General features: G+C 52.6%; 2 protein-coding genes across 2 annotated transcripts in view; both read right to left on the bottom strand.

Moving 5' to 3' along the window:
• Positions 1–503: 503 nt before the first annotated feature.
• On the bottom strand, positions 504–6,244 carry VOLCADRAFT_97772 (uncharacterized protein; the record flags this gene model as incomplete). The annotated part of the gene is made up of 7 exons (XM_002956681.1): positions 504–581; positions 1,321–1,399; positions 3,254–3,384; positions 4,083–4,145; positions 4,260–4,396; positions 4,481–4,651; positions 6,169–6,244. The coding sequence occupies 7 exons, from the start codon at positions 6,242–6,244 to the stop codon at positions 504–506; spliced, it is 735 nt and encodes a 244-aa protein (XP_002956727.1).
• Positions 6,245–7,712: 1,468 nt separating this feature from the next.
• Positions 7,713–16,206, bottom strand: part of VOLCADRAFT_107375 (uncharacterized protein) — a gene marked incomplete at its 5' end in the record, with an annotated part of 18,356 nt that continues 9,862 nt past the window's right edge. The window contains 10 exons of the mRNA XM_002956680.1: positions 7,713–8,389; positions 8,950–9,052; positions 10,458–10,829; positions 11,577–11,620; positions 12,623–12,679; positions 13,274–13,313; positions 13,595–13,747; positions 14,341–14,435; positions 15,242–15,302; positions 15,646–15,663. Coding sequence (XP_002956726.1) covers positions 8,130–8,389; positions 8,950–9,052; positions 10,458–10,829; positions 11,577–11,620; positions 12,623–12,679; positions 13,274–13,313; positions 13,595–13,747; positions 14,341–14,435; positions 15,242–15,302; positions 15,646–15,663 — 1,203 coding nt within the window. The 3' untranslated portion in view covers positions 7,713–8,129. The remainder of the gene's footprint in view (positions 8,390–8,949; positions 9,053–10,457; positions 10,830–11,576; positions 11,621–12,622; positions 12,680–13,273; positions 13,314–13,594; positions 13,748–14,340; positions 14,436–15,241; positions 15,303–15,645; positions 15,664–16,206) is intronic.

The raw sequence follows: 16,206 nt of genomic DNA, 5'->3' as shown, positions 1-16,206 counted from the left end.
TGAACCAAAGCCCCCCGGCTCCCCACGATACCGACCACCATTTTCGCAGCGATAATGCACACACACGTGCACACAGACAGAAAGACGTGCACATGCCCAAATGGTCAACTGGATGGGATTCAGGAAGGTGCCAGACACCTAGCTACACCACATGGACACATACACACGCACACGGAACAGGCGTTGGCGACGCCCGCCGCCGATACCTGCAATAGTCACACGTCCCAACACGTCGCCACAAAGCACCCTCGCTTTTCAAGGAGCACCCCGCGGCTTCCCTTCCCAACACGCGTGCATCCTGTGCGATCATAATTACGTTAGTGCACACATACAAAGATACAGACAAACATGCATACGCGCACACATACACGCACACTCATCATCGCCATCGCCAAACACCAACACCAGCGGATAACAGCTGCGCCATATATATGCATATATCTGTATTTATATCTGTATGTATGTATATGCCCCTGGTCCTCTAGTGCAACACACGACAAGAGCTACTCGTGTTCGTGTGCAGTAATGCCGGCAGCGCAAGAGGCATTAACCGGCACCGCCTTCCTCACAAGTCCATGGGGCTACAGACCCCGGTGGAGAGGACAAGGATCCGTGATTGAAGTTTCTGTTTCCATCGCGCCTCATTTCATATTCGAGTCCTATTTCACCTGCCGTACTAGGCCCTCAAGATAGGAGTCTAACAAGGCGAGTTGGAAAAGCAGGAAGAAGACCAAAAACGCAGCAATAGGAGCAACTGCAAAACAGCAATATCCCTGCCCTGCCTGCCGTTTCAAGTCCCCCACAAAGGCCCCTGCAAATGAGCTCTCCGCCATTCCCATGTACGGCAGGCGGCGGGTACGACGGCTATCCCGAAGGAAAGCCATTACACAGACATACTGTACAGACAGCCAAAGACAGACACACAAACAGACAGCCAAGCATAAAAAGTAAGTTCCTGTGAACAACAGTCCTCTTGGCCTAATAGACAGACACAGACATAGTTCAACAAGACGCACAGAGACGAGCGCGCCATCTATATCAAACAGTGCCGTGCAGATACAATTAATAGCTTCGAAAAGATCCTCAGCCATAAAGCCCCGCGCCTCTGCCGCCGTAATGCGTTGCGCCTTAGTTCCGAGTACGGGCCAACTATGAAACTCCGGTGAGCGCTAGGAATAGAAATTGAGTTTTAAGGTATGTGAAATATTTTTTAGTTCCGTGCACCAATTAGATTAGATTCACTTTTAATACACTCCAATTCCAAGAGAAGCCAGCTCGTACTGCGCCTTCCCTCAGTTCCCCCCCCGGATACCGCCTCACCCTCCGCTCCAAAACCAGCTCCCCACAACGCACAACGCCCAGAGGGCCCTTCATCCATTCTTGTTTCCAACGCTGCGGCCTCCAGCAAATACAAAGAGGCAGAGACCTAGGTGCAGCATCCGCATTACCGTGAGAGGGCCCTATGGCTGCCGGCAGCCGTGTGAAGCACATACATACATACATACGTACATACATACAAGATCACATGGGGTTGCAGTTGGAAGATGTGGGCTGCTGAGTAGGCCACACTACGCTACACAACACAACACACTGTTATAAACGTTATAGAATATGATGATGATGGCCATGTGCGGGTGTGACGATGGTAGTTGCGGCAACGCCCGAAGTGAACACAGCTTCATCAGCCGGCCACTAAGTTTTGTATCTAGTACAAAAATTCCATCACATTCGGACATACAAGCAGACAAACCGAGGAGCAGACAACTCATAATTGCTACCAATGGGCGATTTGCCACGCCCATCGGACGCCCATCAAGCACCACCCTGAAATGTCCGTCGCTGCTTTGCGCTATTGCGGCCGACTGAACCAAGTCGGTTCGCTCCGACCGGTTCACTCACTCCTGCTGTTCTGCCTCCTCCCATCCCCTTGTGCTGCACTGCTGCACTTCCATCCGCCCCTTCCCCCGCTTCCCACTCAGAAAAGCAGGAGGGGCTTATGTTTGCACCCTCCCAGCACAAAGCATACACGCACCGCTCTCAGCAAGCTCCCCACGCCGGCTGAGACCGCCATACAACATACATTGTGCATTTATAAAAGCATTGCCAGCAAAACCGACTGCCAATGCAACCACAACCATTAATATTCGTAAGTTTTGCCGACAAAGCGACTGTTCGCGTAATGTTTCACGGTACCGCAACCATGCAAAACTGTACAACAAGTATACGTCACCAGTACTGTAGGTAGTCAAGAGCCCGGCTGTGCAGTCCAAATGCTTACCAAAGCCATCCCTGGCTCCAGGATGCTGATGTCCATTGTAGCCGCTACCGGACATCGCGACGCCGTCATCTCCCTCCCATTACGTCCTTGGCCCCCTCCCCCGGCTTTTACGGGCACACCCGCCCTTGTGTGCGGAACTTGTAACTTGTAACATAACCTTTACCAAGATGTGTGTGTAACATTACTACACAACCACAAGGGTATTTAAGGCCCCTCGGAGTGCCCGCCCGTTCCCCAGCCCATCCACCCATCCCCCGCAACACCCCGCTTCTCTCCCCCCCCCACAAACACAAACACACAGCTTGCGGAGTGGCAGCCATGCGATGTGATGTCAGATGATGGCGACGCCGATGCCCGATGGGTTTCTGCGTCCCAGGCTAGTACGTGGGTATTCCGGCAGGGTTTCGGGGCCTCAGGTAGAGCTCCCTTGGGTTACAGGCAGCGGAAACACGAAGCAGTCCCCGGCGGATGGGTGTTGGGGGGCCAGGGGAGACGTGGGGGCAGCAGGTCGGCATGGGGTCGCCAGAAAAAACACCGGGGCCGCCGGGCGGTCCATAGGGGGGCGTAGATGCCAGTGGGGGGAGAGGAGGGGGCTACTCGCACGACCAGTGTCGCTTAAAAGGGATCCTGACCGGTTTTGGAGTCGAGTCGAGAGCAGTAATCAAGCGTCCATCTATCTGCCTGTGTCTTGCCTCTCTAATCCCAACGCCGGGACTAAGTGCATGGTGTGACGAGTACACAACAGCAATTTGGCAATGCGGGCTAGGTGCGTGCTCTTGAGGTGAGTGCAGGAGGAAGAGGGCGGTGCAGGCCATATCCAGACAGCACCCACACACCCCGTAACACGACACCGCATGCATTTCTAACCACGACCCCCACATTGGAGAATTCTCAACCCTGAACCACCGTCACACCCGCATACTGCCAACCTCACACAAGACCCCCCCATTCCCGCGCCGACCCTCACTAACTAACCAGGTGAGCACGATCGCCACCGCCGCCACCACGCTGAGCGCAACAAGCACCGAAAACGTGCTGCTGGAAATCGTGTCGTCTGCCGCTTCCTCCACGAGCGCCTGCTTCACCTTTTGGATGCACTCCAGGGTCTGAGGGAAAAGGAAAAAGGATGGTGGGTTCAACGTTGGATAGGTTAATGTGCGTTGAGAGGCAGGGATGAAAGCTTGGGATGCGCACATGGGCTGGGCCGGCTTCCGGCTTTAAGGACAGAATAACAGAGTGGCTTGGCTCGAGCGGTACCTGGCTTTTTGGTGGAGTAGGCAACTGTGATGTGACTTTAGGAGGAGACACCCGCAAGGGGACGACCCACTCGGCGCTTTTCCTTTTTGACCGGAAGGGCAGGAAAGTGGTTAGGCTGAGCGAGCGCGCTGAGTAAAAGGTGCTGTGGTGCAGTGGGATGCAATACCGCACCGTTGTTTTTTGTCAAGGTGACCATCTCGACAAGGGCGATAGAGGGGACAGCAACTCTTAACATCTAGCAGGTTTGTTAACCGCTGGCCTGCAGCCTTCAAAGACTACGCGTAGAAGCTGCGGAGCCGGCCGCACAGCTGCTAGTAATCCCCGAAGAATCAGCCTTAATCCATAAGTAATCATACTGCAATACCACTGCGTTTCGGGTGCCATGGGCAGGGCCCTGGCAAGGACCAAACCATGGCAAGCTTTGCACCTTCATGGATAACCTTCAGCTTAATCCTAAGTCTTATCACGGCTGTGGTGTTGCCAATGAGTAAAACGTCAAGCAGCCACTCAGATAGGCTTCGCTCGGCTGGACTCCTAAGTTCCTTACCTGCATCGCAGGCGTCGTATTGTGGCCCCACACGTCCTCCAACTGGTAACGCTGCTCCAGCTCCTGCATCCACGTCGGCGACAGGAAGGTAAACGGGATGTGACCCAAACTGCCAACCTGTTCCGCACGGCAAGCATCAGCCATTCTTGCCGCAGCGTTGCCAATTGGTATGCTTACCCTGAAAGAGGCCTCGTAATGCCCTGAAGGCTCCATACCAGCCGTGAAGTGCAAGCTCCGCCTTCTGTTCAGGCTTGTCACCCACTGTTGCATCTCTTCAACTGATGGTTGCAACAGCGCTCCAGGTGCATTACAAGCTGAGGCAGGAACGGAGATACACTGAGACTTCGGCTTCGGTCACAGCACAGTTGAACTTCGGCCGGAATGTTTATCGAGCTCACCTCTTTCACGAAGCACGTTATATTCTAACGTGTCCATGGCGCAAAGGCAGACACAGGAAATGAAGTCGAGCAATAGAACTGGCAGAGGTTCCTGGGTCGCGGGAGTCTTGACGTATGAATACGATTTATAAATATGTCTACCCAAAGTACCGCCCTGCCGAGGTCGCAGATCTGTAAGCGCAGTTGGGGCAGGGCAAAGAAACCCTGTGATAACGCTGATACCTGGCTACGTTGAATTTTCCTGTGCGTTTCGAGATTGAGCTTGTAAGATTATTTACAGTGCCTACTAATACAAAGGACTGAACTAAGCGGGGGCATTAATTGGACGAGCATCCTTCTTTATGCCGAGCTGTCCAGCTCTTGTGCGCTAATCCTGCTGTGCTATATGCCTAGTTTCGTAAAGTTGCAGATTTAAGATATTATTTGCTTCAAGGGAGGACTTCACCTGGCCTAGGCTTCACAGTTCACAGTTGCTGTAACTGAACGGCATACTGAAAAGTGGAGCAGGACACCGGGAAGCTCCGTCAATCTGTATGTATCGCGGAATTATAGAGTATAATTATCTGAGGTAACCCTTCGCAATTGGATCCACCAGGGCGTTTCGATGCGCTATGCAAAAGGGTTCACATTAACTTCCCCGGTAGCCGCACCTGTAAAACCGCACGCTACGCGTACGTAGGCTTGCCCACCATAAGGATCTCGGATGATAACTTAATATTAGGGAGTCGTTGCATCTTTGGGCGTGCCGCACGCCGCAGGTGTGTAAGCAGCGCATAATGATGGTATTGAACATGGTAAAGAATTTCTGCGACAGCAAGTGTGTATACGAATGTAAAGTTGTGATAGGGAAGATGTGGACTGTATGATATGGGTGTGCCGTGGTGGGGTACTTGTAGGCGAGGGAGTAGATCATGAGCTTATAGTTCGAGGCCATCGATTGCGAGTATTCGGTTGTGCGGCTATGCGCAGATCCCAAAAATGTCCAGAAAGAAGCTGGATCCGTTGTGCCTAACGGGAGTGATGGTCGGATATGAGCCGAAATTTCTGGGTGTATGCGCATATGATATTGCGCATATGGCGAATCCTCAGCAAGTCGCACAGGAAGGCAGCGAAAGAGGTTGTTCGTTGTTTATCAGGAACTCTTGGTGATGAGCGCGCTGATGAGATGTTATTCGGACATAGTGATGCCGATTACGCGGCGTAGATACGTAGATACGCGGCGATTAACGTTCGGTTCTGTTTTCGTTCTTCACGGTGGAGCTGTTCGCTGAGCACTGTTTGGGCAATCAAGGTTCAGGGGAGTATAGCCGCATCAACGATGGAAGCGGAATACATGGCGGCTTCCGGAGGTTGCTGTGGTTGCGACAACTACTTGGCTACGACCTTCAGCCAACGCAAATAAATTGTGATAGTCAATACTGCGATTCGGTTGCCGGGAAATCCAATTGTGTCTAAGCAGGTCGAAGCACATTTCTGTTACCATTTCGTACGGGAGCAGGTAGCGCTCGGTACGCTGGTGATGGTAGAATGCAGGTCGCAGGATATGGTGGCCGATTGTCTAACGAAGCCGTTGCCCCTGGAGAAGTTTGCGAAGCAGCGCACAGCTATGAACGTGTGTGCCAGTGCAAGTCCTGAGCGCGTGTGCAATGTTGAAGAAGCGATCCGAAAGACGCTCAGCCTATTGGCACCTTTGTAGTTTGTTTGGTTGTTTCGATTCTGATACGACATCAGATCAGGATCGGCTGCGACTAGTTCTGATGTCATGGTTATCCTTGCTTGTTGCGACGATATGAGCGAGTGATGCGTCCACTGAAGGACTCTTATCGCCAATAGCATATACTAGCAAAACGGATAGATTTTAATACCAATTGCTTGGATTCGTTTAAGCAGGTTTCCGTGGCAGACAGTCGATTAGCTTGACCCACCATCATTTAAAGCACCACGCTCAGGTTATCAATTATGACAACCACTGTGAGGTGTCCCCTGCAACATCATACCTTTCTCGGCCTTTTGGCTCAGATCATGTGTAGTATCTGTTCTTATTAGCTTAATCGCTAATATGGTCCTCATTGAGGACCTGCGATTAACTTGAATATTTCTCGGGGATTTGTCAATGGTGCGCTCGCGCATCCGACTTGTCAGCATGGTTGCGGCCTTACACTACCGCTGCAGCCGTGCACCCGCCCTAACAATACACTGATATCAATATCGAGTACCTGACAAAATGACGCATGATATTTATTGTGGACAGAACATAGGTCCCTGCTTCAAGGTCGCTGCTTCTGAAGTGCAATATTGATAACCGCAGTGCGATCTGAAAAGTTGCGAAGGAAACGGAATCAGAGCCAGAGAAAATTTGTGCAAAACTTATTTCTTGCTGCAAGGATCACTAGTATTCAATTCAATACCCACACGCATAAGGCGTTTTGTCCGTACGATTATACGCATAAATATTTTTATGCATTGACATTATTTCAATGGGAGTGAGACGCAGAAGCCGCGTGACCGCTAGACGCGACAAGACATTTTCTGCTTCCCACCCTTCATCATTGATCCTTGTGTCGACAGTACTCTGTCAACAGGCACACACACACACACACACATACACACACACACATACACACACACACACACACACACATACACATACACATACACATACACATACACATACACATACACATACACATACACATACACATACACATACACATACACATACACATACACATACACATACACATACACATACACATACACATACACATACACATACACATACACATACACATACACATACACATACACATACACATACACATACACATACACATACACATACACATACACATACACATACACATACACATACACACACACACACACAGTTCGCGAATGCAAAGTTCGCTGATAGCGGTGCAAAACAACAGTTGTTTGTCCCTTTCATATTTCGTGGCCGGCCGACGTGGCCGCACCTCCCTTCCCAAACCAGTACACGTGGTGGTGAGGGAAGAGAGGCGGTTGCGGGCGCGCATATGCGCATATACTGAGCCTGAGAAGTCGCAACGACAAAGAAGAACACGCCTAACAACACAGTCTCAAGACGACCGCCACCTTGACGCACACATCCGCAATCCGCCTCCTCCGCCTCTCCTTTCCAAGCGGCACGATTTCAAATGATGGATCGTCTTCTTTTTCATGATGGACGTCTTCTTTTTCATTTCTTCGTCGTCATACAAGATCACGAAGAACGTGTATGCGTGTATTTATCAACTCGACATCACCTCCCCATTCACCACCATTACCATCATCGCGTCCCCCAAGTGCTACACACTACTAAATTACTAAAAACGGCCTCCCATTGGCATCATTGGTGTCCGGAATGGCGAGAACCTAATCCGGTTCCAGGTAAACCCCCGTGAACCCCCTTGAGCTGAAAACGTGGTGCAGAGCAACCAACCGTTGAAAAGCAGCCAGAGGACCAGCAAAGGACCAACCGTATATAACAGCACCCAACCACCACACGACAAGACATCCTTTCCTTGCACAGTTTTTTCCAGTTGGCTGGTTTGGGCTTCCTTTGCCCCAATCACCATCGCAGCCGATACTAATCCGCGGTTTTATTAGGGCACCTCGCAACAGCGAAGAGTTAGTTCGCCAGAGCCGCATCGCCCCCTGAAATGCCCACCACATCAACCGTTGCAACCGCCACCGAGCAGAAGGGCATATGACAGTTAGTTAAAGCAAAGCGTGATATGTATCTTACCATCCGCCCTCTCACTCGCTTGCGCTCGCGTGGGTCTTCCAACCGCTCCAACCGCCAACGGTCTCTTACCCTCGCCGTCCACAACAATTCAAATGCTCGGTAAACCAGCGTCTCCCGTACGACAATTGGGCCAGAGGCCCCGGCTGCCGTTGTAAAGGACACACAAAACAAACACGTACACACACACGGCCCCCAGGTAATCAAGGCCCAGACGAATCACGTTGCAGCTTTAGTGCACGAAATCCATTTAGGATTTCATCTATCACGTCCTGAACACACAAGGACACATACACACAAAGAGGCGCGTGCACACAGACGCTGCACTGCACTGATACATGTACAGACGTACAGACGTACAAAGCTCCAGCACGTGAGCGCATTTGGGAGCTGATGCTTCATAACATGCCGGTGACCAGTCCTGGTCCTGGTGTGCTGCTGCCGAGGGAAATGATAACACCATTGGGGATGTTGTACGGCAGTCCCGGATGCGTGCCCAGCTGAGTTAGCAGCAGCAGAAGAAGAAGAAGGAGAAGCAGACGCAGCGGTAGACAGCACAGCAGGAGGCGGCGGCGGAGGAGGAGAAGGAAAAGGATGACCGTCCCAAACGGGATATGAAGCAACAGCAGCAGTAGTAGCAGAATATACGAGCAATACTTCATGTCCACCTGACCCGACCCGACCCGACCCGCGGAAGTGAGCCCACCTCCGCTCATCTCATAGAAAAAGGACAGGACAGGACAGGAGCACAAATACGCAATCATCCGCAAGACATATATACGTACATACGTATACATATACGTACACACCTACACATGCACACAGTAACCAGGTGTCAGCAATGTCTCCACCCCCCCGTTACAACCACCAACCGTACTACCATGCATGCATGTCGTACACGCACATGTACACACACACATAAGACATGCACTAGCGCGGCGACCGCCGCCACCGTACAATATCCGTTTCTCGCTTCCATCCGGTCCCCCCCCCGACCTAGACGAACTTCCAAGTGTCAATAATAAAAGTTCGCGCCAAGATACCGAATAAAAAACCCCAACAGCAGGTGCGGCGCCGCAAGGCAGAAGGATGTGTGAGGGATGGGCGATGACGAGACGATGATGATGTTGGTGACGGAAGCTATGCTATGTGAGTTGTGTGTGTGTGTGTGTGTTATGTGAGTTGGGTCTGTGTGCGTGTGTGGTAACCTGAGGGGCCTCTGCGCCACCCTGTTGTCGTCGATGTCGTGTGTAAGTTCGCGACTCGGGAGGGTGGGGAGGAGGGGGAATCACAGACCAGATCAAAAATGCACCCGTGCCGAAGATGTGTTCCGCACATACATGCAGATGCACAGTTCATTAAAACACACACGCGCATGGATACGCACACACGTGCGCAAATACACAGATATATACACTAAAAGAGAAATACAAATGCGCACACACGTGCGCGCGTTGGGAGAAAGCCTACCTTCCTCACAAAGAAACGGCAGCCGCAGCCGCAGCTGCAGCTGCAGCAGCAGCACCACCGAGGCATCGATTCCCTCCTTTCCCACTTCCTCCTCCTCCTCACCACCACCACCACCACCACCACCACTCTTCACCATCATCCTCACCCTCACCACCCCGTCAACCAACCAAAACCTCTGTCCTTTATCGAGGCCCCGAAACCCGCCCCACGCCCCCCTCCCCTACCAGGTACTTACAACAACAACACATAACAAGACCGCCCCCAACGACCCACCCAACCCGAACAGTAATTCAAAGCTAGGAAGGTTGCGGTCTCCGCTCTTGGGCGGGATCAGATCACACAGCAACTGAAACCACTAAAACCGCCTAAAACCACGACCGCCCCACAAATAAAACATACAACTAATAATACGCACGCTCGTGGCCCCGAACCGACCTGCAACAATTTAACCACCCAACCACCCAATCAATAATAACTATCACACAGTCACACAGCCACCCAAGGAGATGATAAAGCAGACACAGACAAACAAACAGACAAACAGACAGACAAACAAACAGACACACTGAGGTAAGCAGGATAGCAACCAAACCCTAGCTAACGTTCCATCTCCAACAATATCACAAAAACGAATCCAGTACCGACTCGCTCCCACCTCCACAATGCATCAATCCGCCCGCCCAACCCACACCTAATCCCTCAGTCTTCTCCTCCACCCACTCAAACTTCCCCCTCCTCTCCCACCTTCACTTCTCGAGACACCGCCACCGTCACCGCCGCCGGTGCTAAGCCACCGCCCGCCCAACCCCCTTCGTCCATCTGCTGCTGTTGCTGCTGCTGCTGTGTTACATTGCGATGAAGGGCTTCTACTGCTACGCCGGCGCCGGCGGCGCCAGCCGCCGCCGCCGCCGCTGCCGCCGGCGCCGGCGGCAGCGCCGCGCTCACATCCCCCATTCCCTCCTCATTGATCGTCTCCAGTACACCCGGGAGCCCCAGACCCCCCAGTGACGCCCCCGCGGCGGCGATGTTGCCCCCCAGCATCATGCGGCCCCCGTTGGACTCCACCGAGTGAATGGCGGCGTTCAATGAAACCAGGCGACCCCCCACAACGATAGCCTGACCGGGACGGGAGGGGGGGTTGTCATGGGCAGGACAGGGAAGACCGTGAGGGTGGTTAGAGGGCCCCGAGGGGACATTTTGACCATTGAGGGGTCGCCGCGAGGGGTTGCACCCTTGCGGACGTGTATGCGTGCACGACACGTGTATTCTAGAACGTGTATTTTAGAACGTGTATTTTAGAACGTGTATTTTAGAACGTGTATTTTAGAACGTGTATTTTAGAGCGTGTATTTTAGAGCGTGTATTTTAGAGCGTGTATTTTAGAGCGTGTATTTTAGAGCGTGTATTTTAGAGCGTGTATTTTAGAACGTGTATTTTAGAACGTGTATTTTAGAACGTGTCGTCCAGGTATGCACCTACATAGACCTACATAGACGCACCAGCCCAACCACCTTACCGCCGGTCCCCCGATTTTGTGCAGCGGCGCAATACCACTGCCGCCGGCGCCGCTGGCCCCCACTCCAAAACTGCTGCCACTACCACCGCCGCCACCGATGATGATGCCGCCGCCGTCGCCGCCGCCGCCGAAGCCGAGCCCGTTGCTGTAACCGCCATCACCGGCGCCGCCGTGCGCGTGGCCGTTGCCGTTCTGCTCGTTGTGGTGGTGGTGGTGCTGCTGCTGGTGGTGGGGATATGGCTGGCGCGGGTGCTGCTGCTGCTGCTGTTCCTGTGCTAGCGCCTCAGCCATCTTTTTGTTCAATGGCGTGAAGGGCTGCAGCGGCGTCGTGGGGCCTGGTATCTCACTTCGCATCTTGTTAAGCAAATCCAAGATCTCGGAAAAGGTCGGCCTAAGGGCGGGAGAAAGAGAGAGAGAGGGGGAGAGAGAGAGGAAGGAGCTGAGGACGTTATGCGCCCAAGAAAAAACATAGACCTGATTCGAACGATCCAAAAGAAGAAAACGAACAAATCCAGGATCCAGCCAAAGCGGAATCCACCGAAACCGAAACGAGCCAGTGCTCGCGCACATTGCCAGCAGGTCCAAGTTAACACCTTGGGAAATAAGAGCACCCAACCAAGGAAACATGAACACGTAAGAACAAAGCCAAACAAAATTTCAACACGTACCCTTAGAGCAACCGCCAACCGCAGGCCATCCCAACACATGTTCAACCCCTCCCCATCCCCACATTCGCCATCCCCCTTTCCCCCCCCCAAATCAGCCCACAACACAACACAACAGGAGACCCCCCCTCTGCCCCTCCTGACCCCTCCCTCCCTCCCTCCCATCCCCACCTATTCGCCGCCACGGCGTGCCAGCACCTCTCCGCCAGCTCCCGATACGCGCGGGGGGTACCCGCGGGGAACACGGGCCTCCGACCCTCCTTACTGGTCTGATGACCCAGCAGCGCGCCAGGAGTACCTTAGGGCCATCATTATCGTCATCATTACCGTCATCATCATTATTGTTATTAATTAGTATCATTTGTCGTTTATTATTATTATTATTATTATTATTATTTCGTACTAATGTTATTGGTTTTTACAACATAAGGGGAAAAGGGGAGGGGGAGGAATTCCTTGTATTATATTTGGGGGAGGGAGGAGGAATGTTCTCCTTGTTGTCCTTCTTGTTACAGCGGGCTACCAAGTTTCTATACCGTAACGTAAAGAACCCGAGGCAAAGGGCACATCGCCTGCCGCCGTAATAGAGGAGGAATGTTGTGTGATGCTGTGCAGGGTTTCCGTTGGGAGGGGTTTTGAGCAGCAAATGAGAGGAACACAGACACAGAATCCCGAGGAGCAGCTACGTGCTGTACATGCCGTACACAAAACAAAATACGCACACGTACCGCGGTACGCCTGGCCACCGGTGAAGATCTCCCACAGGGTAATGCCGAACGCGTAAACTGAAACACGACGAAAAACGGGGCAGAGAGCACGGGAATTTAGTTTTTATTTCACGTTTTGTTTTAGTTTTTCTACAGGTTACTTGAAAACATACCATTACAGATTTTTAAATTGTTGGTTTTTGTTATTTTCTTGTCGTGCAAGGGCCAGAAGGGAGCTAAGTCCACCGTTTGGCGTTTGGAAAACTTCCTCCCTGGAGAGCTGCCCAGTGACCGCCTCATCTTTTCCCCTTCCCCCCCAACGAAACCCAAGATTCCCCACGGATGTCACCAAGGGACGGGGGATAGACGGCTCTCCGGGGATCGGTGAAGGCGCAGGTAAGGTGAGGGGAGGACGGTAAGGAAGGCAGGTGGGCAGGTTTTTCATAAACACAACTTACAACCCCTATGTGCCGGATATATAAAACAATATTCCACGTGGATATTAAAGGTCAAAAACTACGGACACAGGATAAACACAGGACTGAAGGGAAAGGGGGGAGGGAGGGGTTGGTGACCAACTCAATTCCGACGAGGCCGCCCAAAGCCGCCCGACAATTCCCCCCATCTTCCCCACCTTACACCCACCCACCCTCAACCCTCCCAACCCCTCACCATCTGCCGGCCTGCTGATGTGGCCCTGGAGCATCACCTCCTGAACGCAGCCCACGAAGAGGAAGGAAGTGTGAGGGGTGTGTGTGTGTGTGTGTGGAGAGAGCGTAATTCACCATGTGATGCAAACAAAAGTCCAGCCAACTGACAACATTTATCCCCTCGGGATCCATCCGGAGGGCTCTTCGTGCTGTAATACTACGATAAATAAAACAAAAACAACAACCACGAAAACAAACCATCATCTGGAGACACCCCTAAACCCCTTAAACCCCCTCTATAGGGAAACCCCAAAATAGTCCCTTTTTTTCCTCCGAAACCCACCGGGGCCATGTGTGTGAGGGAGCCCTGGAACGCGTGAGACATGTGGGTGGCTGTGGGGTCCAGACGAACCGACAAACCGAAATCCGCCACTTTAGCGATCACTCCACGACCGGACTCAGAGCCCCCCGTGCTCTTGAGCATCACGTTGGTGGCCTGGGGGTGGTTGGGGGGACCAGACGGGGAGGTGGAGGGCCACGAACGAGTGAAGCTGCTGCCAAGGAAAGAGTGTACAAGCAGCAGAACTGACCAGTAGGGGGGGACGGGAAGAGGGGGAAGCTATTGGGGGGAGGGGAGTAGGTGAGAATGCCGTAACTGAGGGTCGAGAGCTGGGGAAAGGGGGGGATATCGTTCGACACGTGTAAATCATCTGCTCTGCCGGGGCGCCCCCACGTGACGACGAAGGGCGACAAGGACGCAACAAGGGTGCGGCTCGCACTGGGGTGTTTCATTGAGTGTCATTTAGAAGATGGTGTCAGATAGATGATGATGATGATGATGTCAGATACAAGGAGCTTCGTGTGTTTGCGGTCGGAGGGAAGGCGGGGTGAGGTGCATTGCGTGTTCGTGGTTGCATTGGCGTGCGTGTATGTGTATGTGTATGTGTATATGTATATGTACGTTTTACGCGCATAAAGGTATGCCACGTGCAATAAAAGAGTTATTGAGCTACAAGATCCAGAAGATTCCCATGGAAAGCCATTCGCACATTGGTTTGCATACATCTGCCGTACAACCGTCGTACGCACCTTAAGATCGCTGTGCAGTACATCGTTGAGGTGCAGGTGCAACATTGCTTTGGCAATGTCTGCAGCGGTCTCCAAAATGGCCGGGTAGTTGAGACCTACATACAGAACAAACACCCGAAATAACGGTTTCAGGTATTTCTGTTACTTCTCAGGTTAACTTTTCCAGCACCTGGAGAGACACACGCATGGCGTCACCAACCGCCAAGTCACACCGCTGCTCAGCAGCGTACGACGTGTGTACGACATTACATGTAAAACACACGCAGTAAAATCAGAAAAACAGAAACAGAAGCACAGGCATCCTATCCCGATAATAAAACCGGCAGAGACATCCTCCTTTCCCTTAACTTTCCTCCATATTTTCCGTTTTTTTACCAACTACCCCTCACGAACCCCCCCTCCGGTTTTCCCCCTCCTCCTCCTCCTCCTCCTCCTCCCAGCGCTTCTTTCTTCCCCTTGGCCCTCCCACCACTCCCCAGGAAAAGACCCAGCCCCTAAAACCCCCTTCCACCCGCCTAGAGGTAAATAAACGACTTCCTAAAGTCCTCGTTTCTTTCACCCTCACCCTCACTCTCGCCCTCACCCTCACCCTCACCCCGCCCCTTCCCCCACCGCACTGCCCCAGAATGTGGTCCTCTGGGAGCCGCTTCAGAGCTTTTTTGCTATAATCCCTAGTATTGACCCCTTTTTGTGTTTTCTAACATGACATGATGCGTCACCTCCGCCACCTCCTCCCCTCCGCCACCTCCTCCCCTCCTCCCCTCCGCCATCTCCTCCCCTCCGCCACCTCCTCCCCTCCTCCCCTCCGCCACCTCCTCCCCTCCGCCACCTCCTCCCCTCCGCCACCTCCTCCCCTCCGCCACCTCCTCCCCAGCCCCCCTTCAGAGCCCTCATTTCGCACCATTAGCGGAGAAGAACGCGCCCGCGTCCAGAGCATCACGCAGGCAACCCCGGTCACAGTACTGCAGGGACAGTTGGAAGTCGGGAGTTAAAATTGGTTACTTGTGCAACAAAAGTTATTCTCTGGCAGTGTTCTTGCCCGAAATCATCAGACTATTAGGTCTCAAATGCAAATTTTGTGGATAACAAAAGGAGTTCTGCAACAACGTATATCTCACCTCATTATGCCATAACCTTCAAATTGCGAATTTGCACAGAGCGAGAATTGTGAGATTGTGCAGTAGTTGCTTGCTCGCCCAACAAACATTAACTTTAGCACTAAAATATGCATTTCATTAATCAGTTAAACATGCATTTCGGCATCTTCCCCCATCTTCTCCCCACCAGCCCTCGTGTATCCCTTACCTCGAGGACGAGCTGGACCTGTCGTACGAGTGTACGGACAAGAAGGTACGAAGGAAGATTGTGTTAAAACCACCGCCGGGGTGTCGGAGCCGTTTTGTTTCAATGTCGGACGGAGGGGTTCCGAACGAGGGAAAGGAAGGCGGGGGAGTGTGTGAGGAGGGGGGAGGGAGGAAAGCCGGAGATGCCAGGAACACAGGTGTGTATGTGTGTAGCAAAGCAGGAAGTTGAACAACGGAATTAGTACCAAAACAAAGCTAAGTTAGGCACCGTGGACGATCGCCGCAAGTCATTTTCCTCTCAATGGTCTTCCATCCCCCCCCTGCTATTCACCCCAGGCACCTCCCCTCCCCTATGGCGGACGCGACGTGAATACATACATACAAACATACACACAAACATTTACAAATATACGCGTTTCAAATGACTCACCTCATAGCTATGAACACCCGCCGTTGCCGACTGTGGCTGATCCATGGAGACCCCCCGGGGGCCAACAACCGAATGCAAAACACCGCCAGTGGTGCCGCTGGCGGGCGCCGTCGCCTCCGGCGGCGGCGGCGC

This window comes from Volvox carteri, assembly GCF_000143455.1.
Source record: "Volvox carteri f. nagariensis unplaced genomic scaffold VOLCAscaffold_64, whole genome shotgun sequence".
Classification (NCBI taxonomy): Eukaryota; Viridiplantae; Chlorophyta; class Chlorophyceae; order Chlamydomonadales; family Volvocaceae; genus Volvox; species Volvox carteri.
This window is presented reverse-complemented; position numbering and strand designations above follow the sequence as displayed.